Source organism: Crinia signifera, chromosome 7 (genome assembly GCF_055691185.1).
Source record: "Crinia signifera chromosome 7, ASM5569118v1, whole genome shotgun sequence".
Classification (NCBI taxonomy): domain Eukaryota; kingdom Metazoa; phylum Chordata; class Amphibia; order Anura; family Myobatrachidae; genus Crinia; species Crinia signifera.
In genome coordinates this window covers 169,393,303-169,407,818 of record NC_139223.1, presented here as the reverse complement: position 1 = coordinate 169,407,818, position 14,516 = coordinate 169,393,303, and the positions used below count along the sequence as shown (strand labels likewise).

At 47.8% G+C, this 14,516-nt stretch overlaps 2 protein-coding genes across 5 annotated transcripts in view; one reads left to right on the top strand and one right to left on the bottom strand.

Moving 5' to 3' along the window:
- Nucleotides 1–4,643, top strand: part of SCTR (secretin receptor) — a 73,105-nt gene extending 68,462 nt beyond the window's left edge. Inside the window, exons 13-14 of the mRNA XM_083154310.1 lie at nt 2,198–2,239; nt 2,809–4,643. Coding sequence (XP_083010436.1) covers nt 2,198–2,239; nt 2,809–2,976 — 210 coding nt within the window. The 3' untranslated portion in view covers nt 2,977–4,643. The remainder of the gene's footprint in view (nt 1–2,197; nt 2,240–2,808) is intronic.
- Nucleotides 4,644–6,314: 1,671 nt separating this feature from the next.
- Nucleotides 6,315–14,516, bottom strand: TMEM37 (transmembrane protein 37). Of its 4 annotated transcripts, none has more exons than XM_083154308.1 (2): nt 14,357–14,516; nt 6,315–8,499 (listed from the first exon to the last, which is right to left on the bottom strand). In XM_083154308.1, the coding sequence occupies exons 1-2, from the start codon at nt 14,375–14,377 to the stop codon at nt 7,969–7,971; spliced, it is 552 nt and encodes a 183-aa protein (XP_083010434.1). In that variant the 5' UTR covers nt 14,378–14,516; the 3' UTR covers nt 6,315–7,968. The 4 variants fall into 4 exon arrangements, with proteins under 4 accessions (XP_083010434.1, XP_083010433.1, XP_083010432.1 ...); XM_083154307.1 differs by having other exon boundaries at nt 6,315–8,502; nt 14,357–14,515; XM_083154306.1 differs by lacking the exon at nt 14,357–14,516 and adding an exon at nt 14,214–14,323 and having other exon boundaries at nt 6,315–8,502.

The window sequence follows — 14,516 nt, the reverse complement described above, 5'->3', positions numbered from 1 at the left end:
TGACCAGTTTGAGAACCTGTGCTCTAACACCTCCTCACATATACCCCTCAGGCTTATACAGTCCTGTGCTAGCTAACAAATCAAACAAGCTCAATGTCAAACGGGGACATTCTGCTGCTGCTGTCCAAGCTGTTCTCCACAAATAAGTCTTTGGAAACCCATTGGGTATTGTTGGTGCACTGGAAAACAGGAACCGGATCCCATGAAGAGGAGGTAATAGAGTTATACACTGTAGGGTAAACTGAGTGGCCTCTAAATTGATCACAGTCCTCTTCATTTCTGATCCGAGCTGCATCCTGGAGCACAGTTATTGGATCATCTGCTACACCATTGGCTGGCTGTGTGGTGCATTAAATAGCCTAAATCTGTGATCCTGACCCGTCCCTAACAACTGTGAGGAAATGGAAGCCAATGCCGCTCCCTTCCTGAGCATAAGAACTGTCAGTGATTGACAGTCTGATGCCGCAGCACGACCGACGTAGCAGACCCATACTGCACATGCACAGTAAAGGTCCCGGCACCTGGAAAGTACTTTGCATATGCCGCAACAGCAATGGGACCTGAATTAGGCCCAATGTTTGCAACTCTTGAAGATGGATGACTGGGTCTTGTAGAGAAGGTAAGAGAGGCGGACAGGTTCAAAGCTTCTCTCTTTACCAGAGGGAGGCTGGGACTTATAGTCCAGCAGGCTGCCTGGTTTATATCTGTAGATATCTCTGCTGGCTGCCATGGACAAACCCAGACTTTTCCTCACTAGATGTCCCTGGTAGGACAATAGTTAGTCCCCGAGTCCTAATCGCTGACTTTGGGCTGCTCTCCTCCTCTCCCCATCCTCATCTACCCCTCTCATCCGCTCTCCCTTCTCCTCATCCTCTCTCCTCCACTCCCTCTCCTCCGCTCCCACTTCTCCCCTTCCTCTCTCCTTTTACTTCTCTCCTCACCCTCTCTCTCCTCCACTCCATCTCCTCTGCTCCCAATTCTCTCCCCTCCCTCTATCTTTCCCTCTCCCATGCACTCTCTTCCCCTGATCTCTTTCTCTTCTCCCCACACTTCCCCTTTCTCTCTCTCTCTGACAGTCCCTACCTGGTGCTGCCTCTCTCTCTCTCCCTGACCCCCCCTCACTCTCACTCCGTCTCTTCCCCTTTCTCTCCCTGACATCTCTCTTTCCCCGTTTCTCTCCCTGACACCCTTTCTCTCTCTCTCTCCCACTTTCTCTCTGTTCCTGTCTCACCCACTTTCTCTCCCTGACACCCTCTGTCACTCCCTGTCTCTCCCACTTTCTCTGACACCTTCTCTCTGTTCCTGTTTCTCCTCCTTTCGCTCTGACCCCTTCTCTCTCTCTTCCCCTATCTCTCCCTGACACCCTCTCTCACTCCATCCCCCCCTTTCTCTCCCTGACATCTTCTTCTCTTTCCCCAGTCTCTTCCTCTTTCTCTCCCTGACACCCTCTCTCACTCCCTGTCTCTCACCATTTCTCTACATGACACATTCTCTTTGTATCTCACTCCCCTCACTGTACCTTCTGCCCCCCTTCCTCCAAGGGGCATTGTAATGGGCGAGAAGGGGGCCCTTTCAAGGTTTTGCTATGGGCGCCACAAAGTGCTAGTTGGCGGCACCACCCCACTGGTTACAAAAACAAAACATGAAGATCCCACATCTGATATCCCTTTTCACCGCCCTGTGCTGGGGGTCACCCTTAAAATCCATGCCGATATATGGCTCTATTAAAGGTCAGTGTGATGCCCATCACTGCAGTAAATAATATGAAGCTGCAGCAGTGGTCCCTGTGCTCCCTCTAGTGCTGGAAATTATATTATAATTTTCTGTCAGTTCCTGATACTGTAGATGAGAAGTGCCAGACAGTTGGGGAGTGGACCAGTGAAACCGTTTCCCATGGGAACCAATCAACTTCATACTATCATTTTATATAATGTACTTGATAATGCCACTGTAAAGGTGATTGGTTACTAAAGATATACTGTATATCTTATATCATACCTTCCAACATTCCTGTAAGGGGGAGCGTGGTTTAATGAAATGCCTGCGATCGTGAAACCGCACCCCATATTTGCCGCTATGGCCGGCAGGGAGGTCTCATAATTGCCCACAATCACGGAACACTGTTGACTGTGGGTGGGACATGGGACAACCCCAAAACCCCTTTGGATGTGTTACCACTTTGTGTGTTTTTGTATAGGGCTTTGTGGTGGCCGTGCTGTACTGTTTCCTGAATGGAGAGGTAAGAACAGATGGAGTTATGGTGTTTTTGGTGGAGTTATGGTGTATATATATATATATATATGCATAGATTATTTTATATGGCACCAAGAAACAGAGATGTAAAATAAAATCATCACTAATTGGGGGGAGATTCCATCCAGGGTAGCATAAGCTGATGCATTTTCCTCCTATGGGGTTGCTAGACAAAACGCGTGATGTTGAGGTGATTTTGGAGCGACACAGTACTGCTCATTACCAGCATTAAATGTCATTATGGTGGCACATTGCTTGGATCACTCCACCTTCTCATAGTATTGTATCACCCCTTTGAGTGGGAACATTTAGTTATTGCATATACGGATAACAAACCTGTGTAATGTCATTATGGCACCAGCTGCTTTTTGCTGACCATATATACGTTTATTCTTATATACATATACAGGGAGTTCACAATGTCAGTGTTGAATGTGTTATCCCTGACTGGTCCCCCACAGCAGCAGATGAGATCAGAGATAGCACTAAATGCAGGGGGACATTTTGACATTGTATAATGTTGATCAGATTAATAGATCTCTCTTGATCCACCAGGTCCAGTTTGAGATCAAGAGAAAGTGGCGCAGATACCACTTGCAGAAATATTTCTGGTTGAACAAGAACTCAAGCGTCAGTAATGGGGGGAGCGTCCTCACCCAGATCGCGCAGGTCAGCCGGATCAGCCAGAGGGAGCAGCGGAGATCTCTAACCCCCCAAAACTAGTTTCATGTGATGGCAGATCCAGAGCCAATCACTTTGGGATTCCAGAGACCCCCAAGGAGTGATCCAGCGCTAACGGGCCCAGAACATTGACTCCAGAGATCTGTATAACGCATTTACCCAGGAACGTGGACGGATATGAGGGGGAGAAGATCTGTATTTTCTAATGTAGTTTGGTTCTGGAACAGTCTGGGGAGAAGACAGAAATCCTTGTGCTGGCTGGTGACGGTCTATAGATTCCTACGGATTCATGTGTAGCTGAGGTTCTAGGAGTGAGTGACAGTCGTCCGTTATAACAGCCACGTGGTTCCGGTGGAGGACTGACACCCTGACACTTTGTAGCAGCAATGTTACATTATTATTCCCACTGTATCGTGTCACTTTATATTTTTCCGCGCTCTCAGCAGAGCGTTAACAGCGACAAGTCGGGCTGTAAACAGAACGTAGCTCATTGGTGCATTCCCGGCTTCTCTTGGACATAAACCTTGGGCCGATTAAGAGACGGGTGCAGACACACTTGCGGCATTTGTCCGTCGCCCGTCTGCAACTTTATGTAAATGCTGCTAACTTAGGGCCTTATTCAGATCGGAGCTCATTACAAATTTGTTTGGAAAATGGGCAAAACCATGTGTACCGCAGGTGGGGCAGATGTAACATGTGCAGAGAGAGTTACATTTGGGTGGGGTGTGCTGAAACTGAAATCTAAATTGCAGTGTAAAAATAATGCAGCCAGTATTTGCCCTGCACAGAAACAAAATAACTCATACAAATCTAACTCTCCCTGCACATGTTACATCTTCCCCACCTGCACATGGTTTTGCCCATTTTCCAAAGAAATGTGTACCGAGCTCAGATCTGAATAAGGCCCATAGTCTTTCCCTGGCATACAAGCACTTTAAAATCTGAGGATGCTGTAATAAGGCCTGGTAAATATTTAGGTACCGCCATGTGAACCATTGAACATCTGCACGCGCAACACTTCAGTAATGTTCCCGTATCACCCTTGTAAGAGGGACCATGCCCGTGCGTCTGTTTAGCCACCTCCCAGATTCACATGGCGTATACTGATACGGTCCCATTAGAACGTTTGTGCTCTCTTGATGTAGCGCATGCAGGTTTTAGGGATTTTCACGCAAGTCCAGTAAGATTAAAAATAAATAAAAAAAAACGCAATTGAGGGCAAATCGGAGTGAGGCCATTGGTTCTAAAGTGTATCCTGGAAGGAAATCACTTCGATCCGATCTAATGATCTACGGGAACCCGCTCAGAGGGATCTGCCAGTCCGCTGAGATTTATGCAAGAAAGATGTTCAGAGATATTCACCAGAGAATGACTAATCTGATTTGCACAAGACTGATGAAACCTCAATCTGATTGGTTGCTATTGGTTACGGCACTTGGGTGGTGAATGCACAGATGTGTTACTGAGGTGCTAAACATTCTTTCACTGAACAGACTTTCTATTATAATCTAATTAGGGGAGATATGATGGGGTACAAACTTCTGCATTTGTAAATATAGGACGTATAACCGTGTGGTTTAATATATAAAAATGCGTTTGAGAATAAATGCAGTAATACATTATTTTTGGGGGAGTAAGAGTTGCACCGTATTCTGTGGGAAAATACACTTATATCCTCTGTGAAATTCTGCAGATCCATAAAAACAACATTTAAAATGACTTTCATTTGTGGAATCCCGTTCGTTCTGGGCAGGGTTGTATTGGCCACCGGCCTCCCAAAACAAAACGTCCGATTGGCCGTCACACCTGCGACGCTGCCTCTCAGCCAGTAATTTTAGTTTAAGATGTGACCCTGCTCAGAGTAGTGGCCCCGCCCCCTCCGGTCTCCCACACTGACAGCCTTTTGCCGGTTCTCAGAGCTGAGAATCCAACATGGAAAATAATCTTAAGGTGCCCATACACAGTGCGACAGGACAGTGCGATGAGATGCTCGCCCCCATACATGAAGTCTGTGCAGCCTGTACTTATAGTACTAGATTGCATCGTATCTAGTACAAACAGCCCGGTGCTGTAGCACATTGTATGCATGTTGTACTAGATGCAATGCAATCTAGTACTAAAAGCACAGAGTTCATCGCACCGTGTATGGGCACCTTAAGGCAATTGCCAAACCTCACAGAGGAAATCTATAACGGTAACTTACCGTGTTCAAGTAAGAAGGTCAAGAAATGTTCACCGGGTTCAATCTAACGTGGGCATGATGTAGTAGGACTAAGGCCCAGATGTATCAAGCTTCAAGAAGCGATAAGGTGGAGAGTGGGGATGCAGTCAAAAACCCGACGGTCAAAACACAGACAACCATTGACCGACTGTCAAAATCCCGACAAGGTCAAAATACCGACATAGAGAATGTAGACAGGTGAAAAAGTCAACATGACTTTCGGTCGACAGGTTGCGAGGTCGACATGGGTTTTTTCACTGTTTTTTGACCCAACATATGTCGACAGGCAGTATTTCATGCCCTACCATCCACTAGGGCATGGTTGAAGAATAAAATAGTGTGCCGAGGGATCGAGGCACCATGCCCGAAGCATGGCGAGCGATGCGAGGGGCTGCGGTTGACTTCCTACTGTGTCCATGTCGACATCCGGGCCAAAAACAGAGGAAAAAAAACATGTCCACCTCGCGACCAAAAGTCATGTTGACTTTTTCAACTGTCTACATTCTATGTGTCAGTATTTTGACCTTGTCGGGATTTTAAATGTTGGTATTTTGACCTTGTCGGGATTTCGACCGTCGGTCAATAGCTGTCGGTATTTCATACCGAATCCGGAGAGTGATAAACAACCAGCCAATCAGTCCCTAACTAACTTTTTCAAACCGAGCCTGTAACATGACAGTTAGTAGCCAATTGGCTGGTTGTTTATCACTCTCCACCTTATCACTTTTTGAAGCGTGATACATCTGGCCCTTAGAGAGAGATAAAGTGGACACAGATAATGGGGGTTTATTTAATAAGCCTTGAAGAGAGGTAAAGATAACAGAGATAAAGTACCAGCCAACCAGCTCCTAACTAATATGTTAAGAACAATGGCAGTTAGAAAGTGATTGGCTGGAACTGTATCACTCTCCAAGGCTTAGTACATAGACTCCAGTGTCATCTACAGTGTCCCACACATGGGGTTGGTCAGGTGGCCGTATCTGTGGCCGACTTCAACTCTGAATTTCACCTGGTGTTAAGCAGCCACGGAACCTGTCCCATTCCAATGTGTCCCTGATTAAAGGGTGAACTTTTGGGCCACAAATATTGGTACAGGGTGCGACCATTTCGGCAGTGACGGACAGCTGTCAATCACTCTAAATAAATGTCAGACAACAGCTAATGAAACACATTTATTCTGATCACACAATGCTGCAGATTGGACAGATAATTGTAGGTTTTCTATTGCAAAGATCTGCTAATCCTCTGTCATGTACTATCACACTAATGTCAATGTAATACTGTATCACCACCTCCCCTGCCCAGCTGTGCTCCCCAAACTCTCCACAGTGACCCTCAGCACCCCATCCGGGAACAAGGGCCAGGCGAGTGGTGGGTGGTTCAGTGCCCGGGGCTTCTGATTGGCCCATATATCACACTATGCGCACAAACGTACTGATTCTAGATTACAGAACCGGAGGAGCATCTGGGTAATACAGCTGTAAGGTCCACACCGAAATAAGGCACAGCTACGGCCTGCCTAGAACCTCAAACTTTTGTATGCTCCGAAACTTGCTTGGTGACCTCCAATACCCATACAGGGGTTGCTTTATACCATGTACAATGTCAGATACTGTATAAAACACTGTTTATCTCCATTTCCCTGGTGGCATCCACAGCGGGTGGTAACTACTGGGTCTACAGAAAGAGTTGGGGATGACTTTTATACCCTCGGGATTTAAATGCCACCCGGGCACCAGCTGCAGGCAGCCCTAACACTGGCCCCTGTTCCCTCTTGGTGAATACAGTCCCCATATACATTATACATTATTCTGCTCTGTAAACACAATCACACTACGTATACAAGTCAGCCATGAAAACAGATCCGGGACAGATAGGTCAGTCGTTGCCGACACTATGTTGGCTGGACACTAAGTGCTGAGTAAACGTGCTTTTGCGCGGACATTAGAATCTAAATTCCTCCGATATATAGATTGGTCTCTTGCAGGACGTAGGATTACAATGGGGTGAAGTTCATGGAGCGAGATGGAATCTTGATTTGAAATCTTTGATCAACCTTCATTCTTATATATATGTATCAAAGTTCTAGGAATTAGTTCAGAATTAAAGGTTTCCTGTATGTATTACTGGCCAATAGGAGTGTGCAGATTCCTAGAATCTCTATTGAAAACTTCCGTTATAATACTATAATGTTCTAGAACAGGCCAGGTTTTAACCAGGGCCAAATTAAGGGCCACATAGGGCTGGGTGTGAAAATTACCAAGGGCCTATTGTAAGAAGCAGAGAGGGTGTGGCCATTGTTGTGTGGGTGTGGCTAGGGATGTGTGGGTATGGCCAGTGTTGTGTGGGTGTGGCCAGTGACTGCTGTGAGGTTGTGACCAGTGATTGATGTGTGGGTGTGGCTGGATGTGTGAATGTGGCCACCACCTACACAATGGATATGTAAAATGATAAAACTGCATTATTTCTTAAGGAAAATAGAAATACAATTTGAATACTTATTGCCTTCCGTGTGGCCAGATGGTCATCTTCATCTTGGCCGGATAATGGGCCTAGTTCTAAGTTGTCTACGAGCCCCATTATTAATCTGGTCCATAGGTTAGGCCTGCTTCTGTAGCATCGGCCCATTGGTGGAGGTCTGCAGCTGTAGTCGCCCATTGTTTATCTGGCCCTGGTTTTACCGGCCCCTCAGTGTGAACATAAGGTGTTCCCTGGGTCAGGCGCCTCCAGATAAGAGGTCTTGCTCGTGGATTCTAGAGCGATGTGTCCTTGGTGACCCGTGTCCTCACTGAAGGTCACAGAGCTTCCAGAGCTCATGCAATTAAATGGTTGAAGTAAAGTCCACTGGAGCCATTCAGGAAAAAGAGGAAAACTCCCAGGAACTGGCACCAGAAGATCAGCGTGAAGGTGCTATGGGCGGTGTAACCGCTCAGGTAGAAGACATAGGTCAGGGTTCCTATAGCCGAGAGGAAGAACGAGACTAGAAGTAACACAGATCCCATATTCCACTTCTTGCGGGTATGGCCGTCCTCACAGAGCTGGGAAACCATCAGCAGCTCCAGTCCAAATATTGCCAGGACCACAGCCAACGTGACTGTTGTCCGGACCACGACCATCACTCTGCTTAGCTGGGCCATCTCCAGGCTACACTCCGGCCCCTCGTCCTTCCTGCACGTGTCCCATACACCGAACAGCTGATCCCCAGGGGAAGAGAGCCACTGTCCATCGCACACGGAGATAGAGGACAGGACGATGGCTGTCCCGGTGCTAAGCGTGATCATGACACGAAGAAATGTCTGTAAGAACATCGGAGACCTGGGCTGGGGCCTCATGGTCTTCTGCGGCTGCTGGGGGAGAAAACAGGAGATTAAGGTTGAAAACTAAAAATTCAGAGATGATCTGATCACACAACTGACGAATCGGACCTTGTGCGCTCTGCAACATAGACCCCTATCATCCGCCAAGTGTTGCCACACTACATTATAGACCACAAACCTCTCCTAAACGTTTCCACACTGCACAACAGGCCACTAACCTTTACCCACTGTCTCCACACTGCATTATACAGTACACAACTAACATCACTGTGCCCTCTCCACAACATGCCACTAACCTTTACCCACTGTCCCCACACTGCATTATACAGTACACAACTAAAAATCACTGTGCCCTCTCCACACTGCACAGCAGACCACCAACATCTCTGTACCCTCTCCAGTCTGTTACAGAAGACCACCAACATCCCTGTGCCCTCTGCACACTGCACAGCAGACCAGTAACATCCCCGTGCCCTCTACATACTGCACATCAGACCACCAACATCCCTGTGCCCTCTGCACACTGCACAGCAGACCAGTAACATCCCCGTGCCCTCTACATACTGCACATCAGACCAGTAACATCCCCGTGCCCTCTACATACTGCACATCAGACCACTAACATCCCTGTGCCCTCTACACACTGCAAGGCAGACCACTAATATCCCTGTGCCTTCTCCACACTGCACAGTAGACCACTAACATCCCCGTGCCCTCTACACACTGCACAGCATCACTAACATTCACCCATGGGCCCTTATTCAGACCTGATTGCAGTACAATTTTGTTTGGAACATGGGCAAAACCATGTGCACTGCAGGTGGGGCAGATGTAACATGTGCAGAGAGAGTTAAATTTGGGTGTTGTGTGTTGAAACTAAAATCGAAATTGCAGTGTAAAAATAAAGCAGCCAGTATTTACCCTGCACAGAAACAAAATAACTCACATAAATATAACTCTCTGCACATGTTACATCTGCCCCACCTGCGGTGCACATGGTTTTGCCCATTTTCCAAACAAATTTGTACTGAGCTCAGATCTGAATAAAGGCCGTGGTCTCCACACTGTAGTATAGACCCCAGCATATAACATGAAGGGTACAGTGATGTTATGGTGGTGTGACCAATAATGTTGTGCGTAGGGACGCTGGCAATAACCCGCACTGAAGGGGTGACTGATTGTGGGCACTGCACCCAGTATATAAGGGATTAGATAAAATGGTCACAAACCGATTAAACCTCTTTTCCTCCGCACATTACAGAACAGCCCAACAAACACAGCAACGGTCCCCGGATTAATAACAAATATCATATTCTCCTGGTTCTGGAAACATCTGATTTGCCTTTTTGTTATGTTCAGCCCTCCGGGGGGCTTGGCAGATACTCAGCATTAGCAGAGTGAACTGGAAAGAGGATTAGGAGGCCTCAGATGTATTACGGAGACTTTAATCCCGTAGAGAAAGTTTTGTTATTGGAAGTCAGTTGTTTATGATCCGCATCCTGCAATGGTTAATGAAAAAAGAGGTTTTCTAACTGTAAACAACCTGCACCCCCCCCCCCCCCCCATGCACGCTCAGAGTGCGGCCCTTTCATAGCAATCCCCAGCCATGCGCATTGTTGTTGCCTGTGTTCTCCGCCTGACGCCAATAGGATAGATCTGGGATAACCTCTGCGGGCAGCCCGACATATACAAGTACCCCAGGTGCTACCAGGAGACCCCTCACTCTCTGGGAGTCAGGGTAATAATATTCTGCTCAACAGGGCTGGGCAACAATGGGCAGAGAACCCATTTAGGGCGCGATTCCTAGATGGACACAGTCGCGGTTCCCAATTCTGCAGCAGCTGCGTTTGTGCCTTTATGTTAACGTCACATTTCCAATTTTTAGACAACTGAGATTCCCACTTGCAGCCTCTTATCTCAATGCATTCCGGGTAGGGTAGACACTGTGAAGGTCGATATACACCATGAAGGTCAACGTAGATTACGTCGACCACTAAATGTCGACAGGGCTTATGTCGACACAAGCATTAGGTCGACATGAGTTTTCAAGTTTTTTGTCCCGGCATCCACAATAATCAGATCGTGGCTTAGGAGATTGCAACCTCTAGGGTCAGGGATGGGGAACCTTCGTCCCTCCAGCTGTGGTTGAACTACACATTCCAACATGCCCTGCTACAGATTGGCTATGTGGCCATGCTACAACTGTTGCAGGGCATGCTGGGATGCGTAGTTCCACAACAGCCGGAGGGCCGAAGGTTCCCCATCGCTGCTATGGTGATCTGGGAGTGATTGGCGGCGTGTTTCTTACCACACTACCTGGCGTAACTCCCTGGGATCTTATTGTGTCTGATCTCTGCACATTGTCCAACAGTCAGGCTGTAAATCTCACCCTCTGCTCCAGTATCTGCGCTTAATAGCCCTATAAAACCAACAGGATTCTGCTTATGTCGTGTTGGAAGCAAAGTCACCTCTACCTGCCCCAGAAGGACATGAAGGGGGAATTTACTAAGGCGGGACTTCTATATCACATGGGATGTTGCTATGGGAAACCAATCAGAATCTACTCCTTATATATTTAGCCCCTTCTAGACCAGGCATGTCCAAACTGCGGCCCTCCAGCTGTTGTGAAACTACACATCCCAGCATGCCTTGCCACAGTGTTAGCATTCCCTAATAGCAAAACTGTGGCAAGGCATGCTGGGACTTGTAGTTTCACTACAGCTGGAGGGCCGTAGTTTGCCATGCCGGTGTAACTAGAAGATAATGGATAGTACCTGATTGGTTGCCCGTAGCAACATCCCATGGAAAATAGAAATCCCAGCTTAGTAAGTTTTACCCTAAGAGTTAATGGCCTCATTCAGGCCTGCTTGCTGGGCTGCGTATATCAGGAGCATAGCGAGCAGGTTAGCACCACCCCGGCGAACGCACTCACCAGCCCCACCCGAATCCTCTCGCTACGCTATACGCTTACACATTCGCCCGCACAGAGGAAAAATCATTTGATGTTTTCTTACCATCGACCTTCTGTTAGCGCAGGAATTACATTGGGGGCGGGCACTGACATCATGTGATGTAATCCGCCCACCCTGAGCAGGCAGGCGAACACCTCCATTCCCCGGGACCTATGGGCACAACCACTGCCCCCCCCCCCCACCTGTCAATCAGGCAGCAAGTGCGCCGGTAATTGAATATATCGCTGAAGGCCCTCGCTGCGGGGTCTGCACATGTACATTAGCACCTATGTGCAGTCCATTACCAATCGGGGGACAGGGACGAATCGGTCCCAGATTTTTTTTAAATTCTGAATATTCCATTTTTAGGGACCTACATAGCGAACCCAGGGGAAGCTGTGGTTTCTAGCCTTGGAAGGGGTCATTATAAGATTCAGGCTATTTATAAAACTCACTGATTCATCTGAGGTTTATGGTGGGTACCGCGGACCCCACAAATCTCTAGGTGGATGGTAAAACAACCAAACTGAGAAAAAAAGAGTCGCCTACTGGGGTGGGGTGTCAAGCTGCTCCTGCTGGGGGATGGCAAAACCCCTAAGAGGGTACAAGTAAAACAAAATGGTGGAGCACTAGAAATGGATCAATTGGGTGCTAATATTACACAGTATTTATTAATTAGTATAAAACATATACTGCATGGGTATAAATTTGTAGACAGTTTTTAAATGATTAAAACATGAACATATATAGTATTCAAGGTTGGAACGGCGTTTGTGTCCCTTTAGAAAGCTCAGTTGGTGGTTAGAAATGTTCAGTTTCCCCAGGATGGGTCCAGTGTGTGATTATAGCACAGGTGGGAGTCCATTAACCCTGCAGGATTTTGTAAACAGCGCTGGAGGATGTTTAGCAGTCCTCAAGTGGAGAGACGTCCTCAGCGATATTGCCAGCGGTGTAACTATAGCAGCGCAGCCCCCGCCACCGCGCGGGGGGGGGGGGGGGGGGCGCTGTGCATGTGGGGGCGCCGGGGGCTGAGGTGCTATAGTAACACCCCCCCACCCAATCTCCCCAAAGACTTACCTATCTCGCTGGTCCCGGCGGCTCCGTTCTTCTGCTGAGGACCACCACAAAATGGCCACCCCCATATAGCACACAGTTCTCTGAAACTGTCTGCTGTATGGGGGTGGCCATTTTGTGGTGGTCCTCAGCAGAAGAACGGAGCCGCCGGGACCAGCACGATAGGTAAGGCTGCGGGGGATTGGGGGGGGGGGGGGTTTTGCATGGGCGGCGGGTGCTTGGCGGGGTGGCACCCAAAACTTAGCTACGCCACTGGATATTGCCCCTGGGTCCACAGCTGAAAACTACAATTTTTGGGACACGACCACCTGCCGATTGTGGATTACAAACATCGCAATATCGTTGAGGACATCTTTCCACTTGAGGACTGCTAAACATCCTCCAGCGCTGTTTACAAAATCCTGCAAAGTTCATGGACTCCCACAAGTGCTCTAAACACGCACACGGGAAAATGAACAGGTCGACAAAGTAAATAGGTCGACAAATAAGGTCGACAAATAAGGTTGAGAGGGCTGGAAGGTTGACAGTCAAAAGATTTACTTTTTTTTTTTAAGCCGACATGTGCCCGCAATCGGTTTTGCATGCCCTACCATCCAGTACGGCATGGCGGGAGAATAAATAGGGTGTAAGTGGGTTGTCTCGCTACAACAGAGGGGACAATATCAAAGCGAATGGGATTTAGGGACCTATTTCTGAATGAGTTTTATCCATTGAAAAAACATTATGTATGATAAATTGGGCTGCAGCCAATCAGCTCCCAGTTGTTATTTTACAAACTTATGACAGTTAGGAACTGATTGGCTGGAGCACCATTTGTCATACCCAAGGAGTTATAAATAGCTAAACTGATTAATGGACTTCTAAGTTAAGGTGCATACACAAAGTGCGATTTGAGCTTCCAAATTTGACGATCTAATCAAAATTGTGTGCTGTACGATCATGCCACATGACATATACAAACCTGTAATATTCCATGACACCCTATGCTGCGGTGCGCTGCACAGTGCCACCCTACACTGCAATGTAATGTACAATGCCACCCTGTAATAATCCATGACACCCTGCGCTGCACAGTGCTAACCTGTGATGTTCCATGACACCCTACACTGCCATGTGATGTCCAATGCCATCCTGTAATATTCCATGTCTAAGCTCTTGTGTGCTGCACAGTGCCACCCTACACACTGCCATGTGATACACAATGCCACCATATATACTGCCTACTCCCCTGACTGAGCTACCATGCAATGCCATGTGATCTGCAGTTACCACCGCGAACATCACAATAACCCACATTAGTGCAGGAATCCCAGTATAGTGTCACGTTTAGAAGACCGGTGCAGTGCAGTTAGTAAATCTGACAGCAGAGGGCGCCCGTCCTCCTCACATGCACAGCTTGGCACAGAGCCAGACAGAATAATCAGATGAGTTTGTTGTTTTGTCAAAACAAGTTTTGCAACAATAGAGATTCCAGAGAGATCCCAACAATCGTGTCTGATAGGGGGGGTGCACTGCTCACCCCACCGCCTGGGCATTGCGGCTGCTATCCCTGCATATATAGATCAGTAGCTGTTTACAGATCTTACAGGGTGAGTGATGCCTGTATACTCATACTGGGTTATGGAGTCCCTGTCTCCAGCTGAGAACTCCTAAACCCTTTAAACACCACCTCCCTTCCCCAGCCCTCAGAGACAAACACCCCCTGCCCCCACTTACAGGGCCTAGGAGGGGGGCAGACAGATCCCATCCTGCCCTCTGTATAAAGACATCAGCTTCTGGAAGACTCATACAAGTTTTGGGAAGTTTTTGAGAGCAGCTGATCCCTGGGTCTGTGTCACCCTCCATCCCCCAGCTCTTACCTGCACCCCTATAGCTGTCATGTCAGAGCCTGCAGCGCTGGGGATAGACTGAGGTCCTGTCCTGCGCAGGTGGTGACTGACAGAAGTCACATTATGGGAGTTGGTGGCTGATTCAGCAGTTCTGTCCTGGCAGGGGAGAGGGGAGGGGAGGGGGGTGGCT

Excerpts from the sequence above, each read along its gene's own strand:
- TMEM37 (XM_083154306.1), bottom strand. The coding sequence starts at position 14,285 with ATGAGTCTTCCAGAAGCTGATGTCTTTATACAGAGGGCAGGATGGGAT. Across the intron at positions 8,503-14,213 it reads CTGCCCCCCTCCTAGGCCCT|CAGCCGCAGAAGACCATGAG; the intron begins GTAAGTGGGGGC and ends TTTCTCCCCCAG.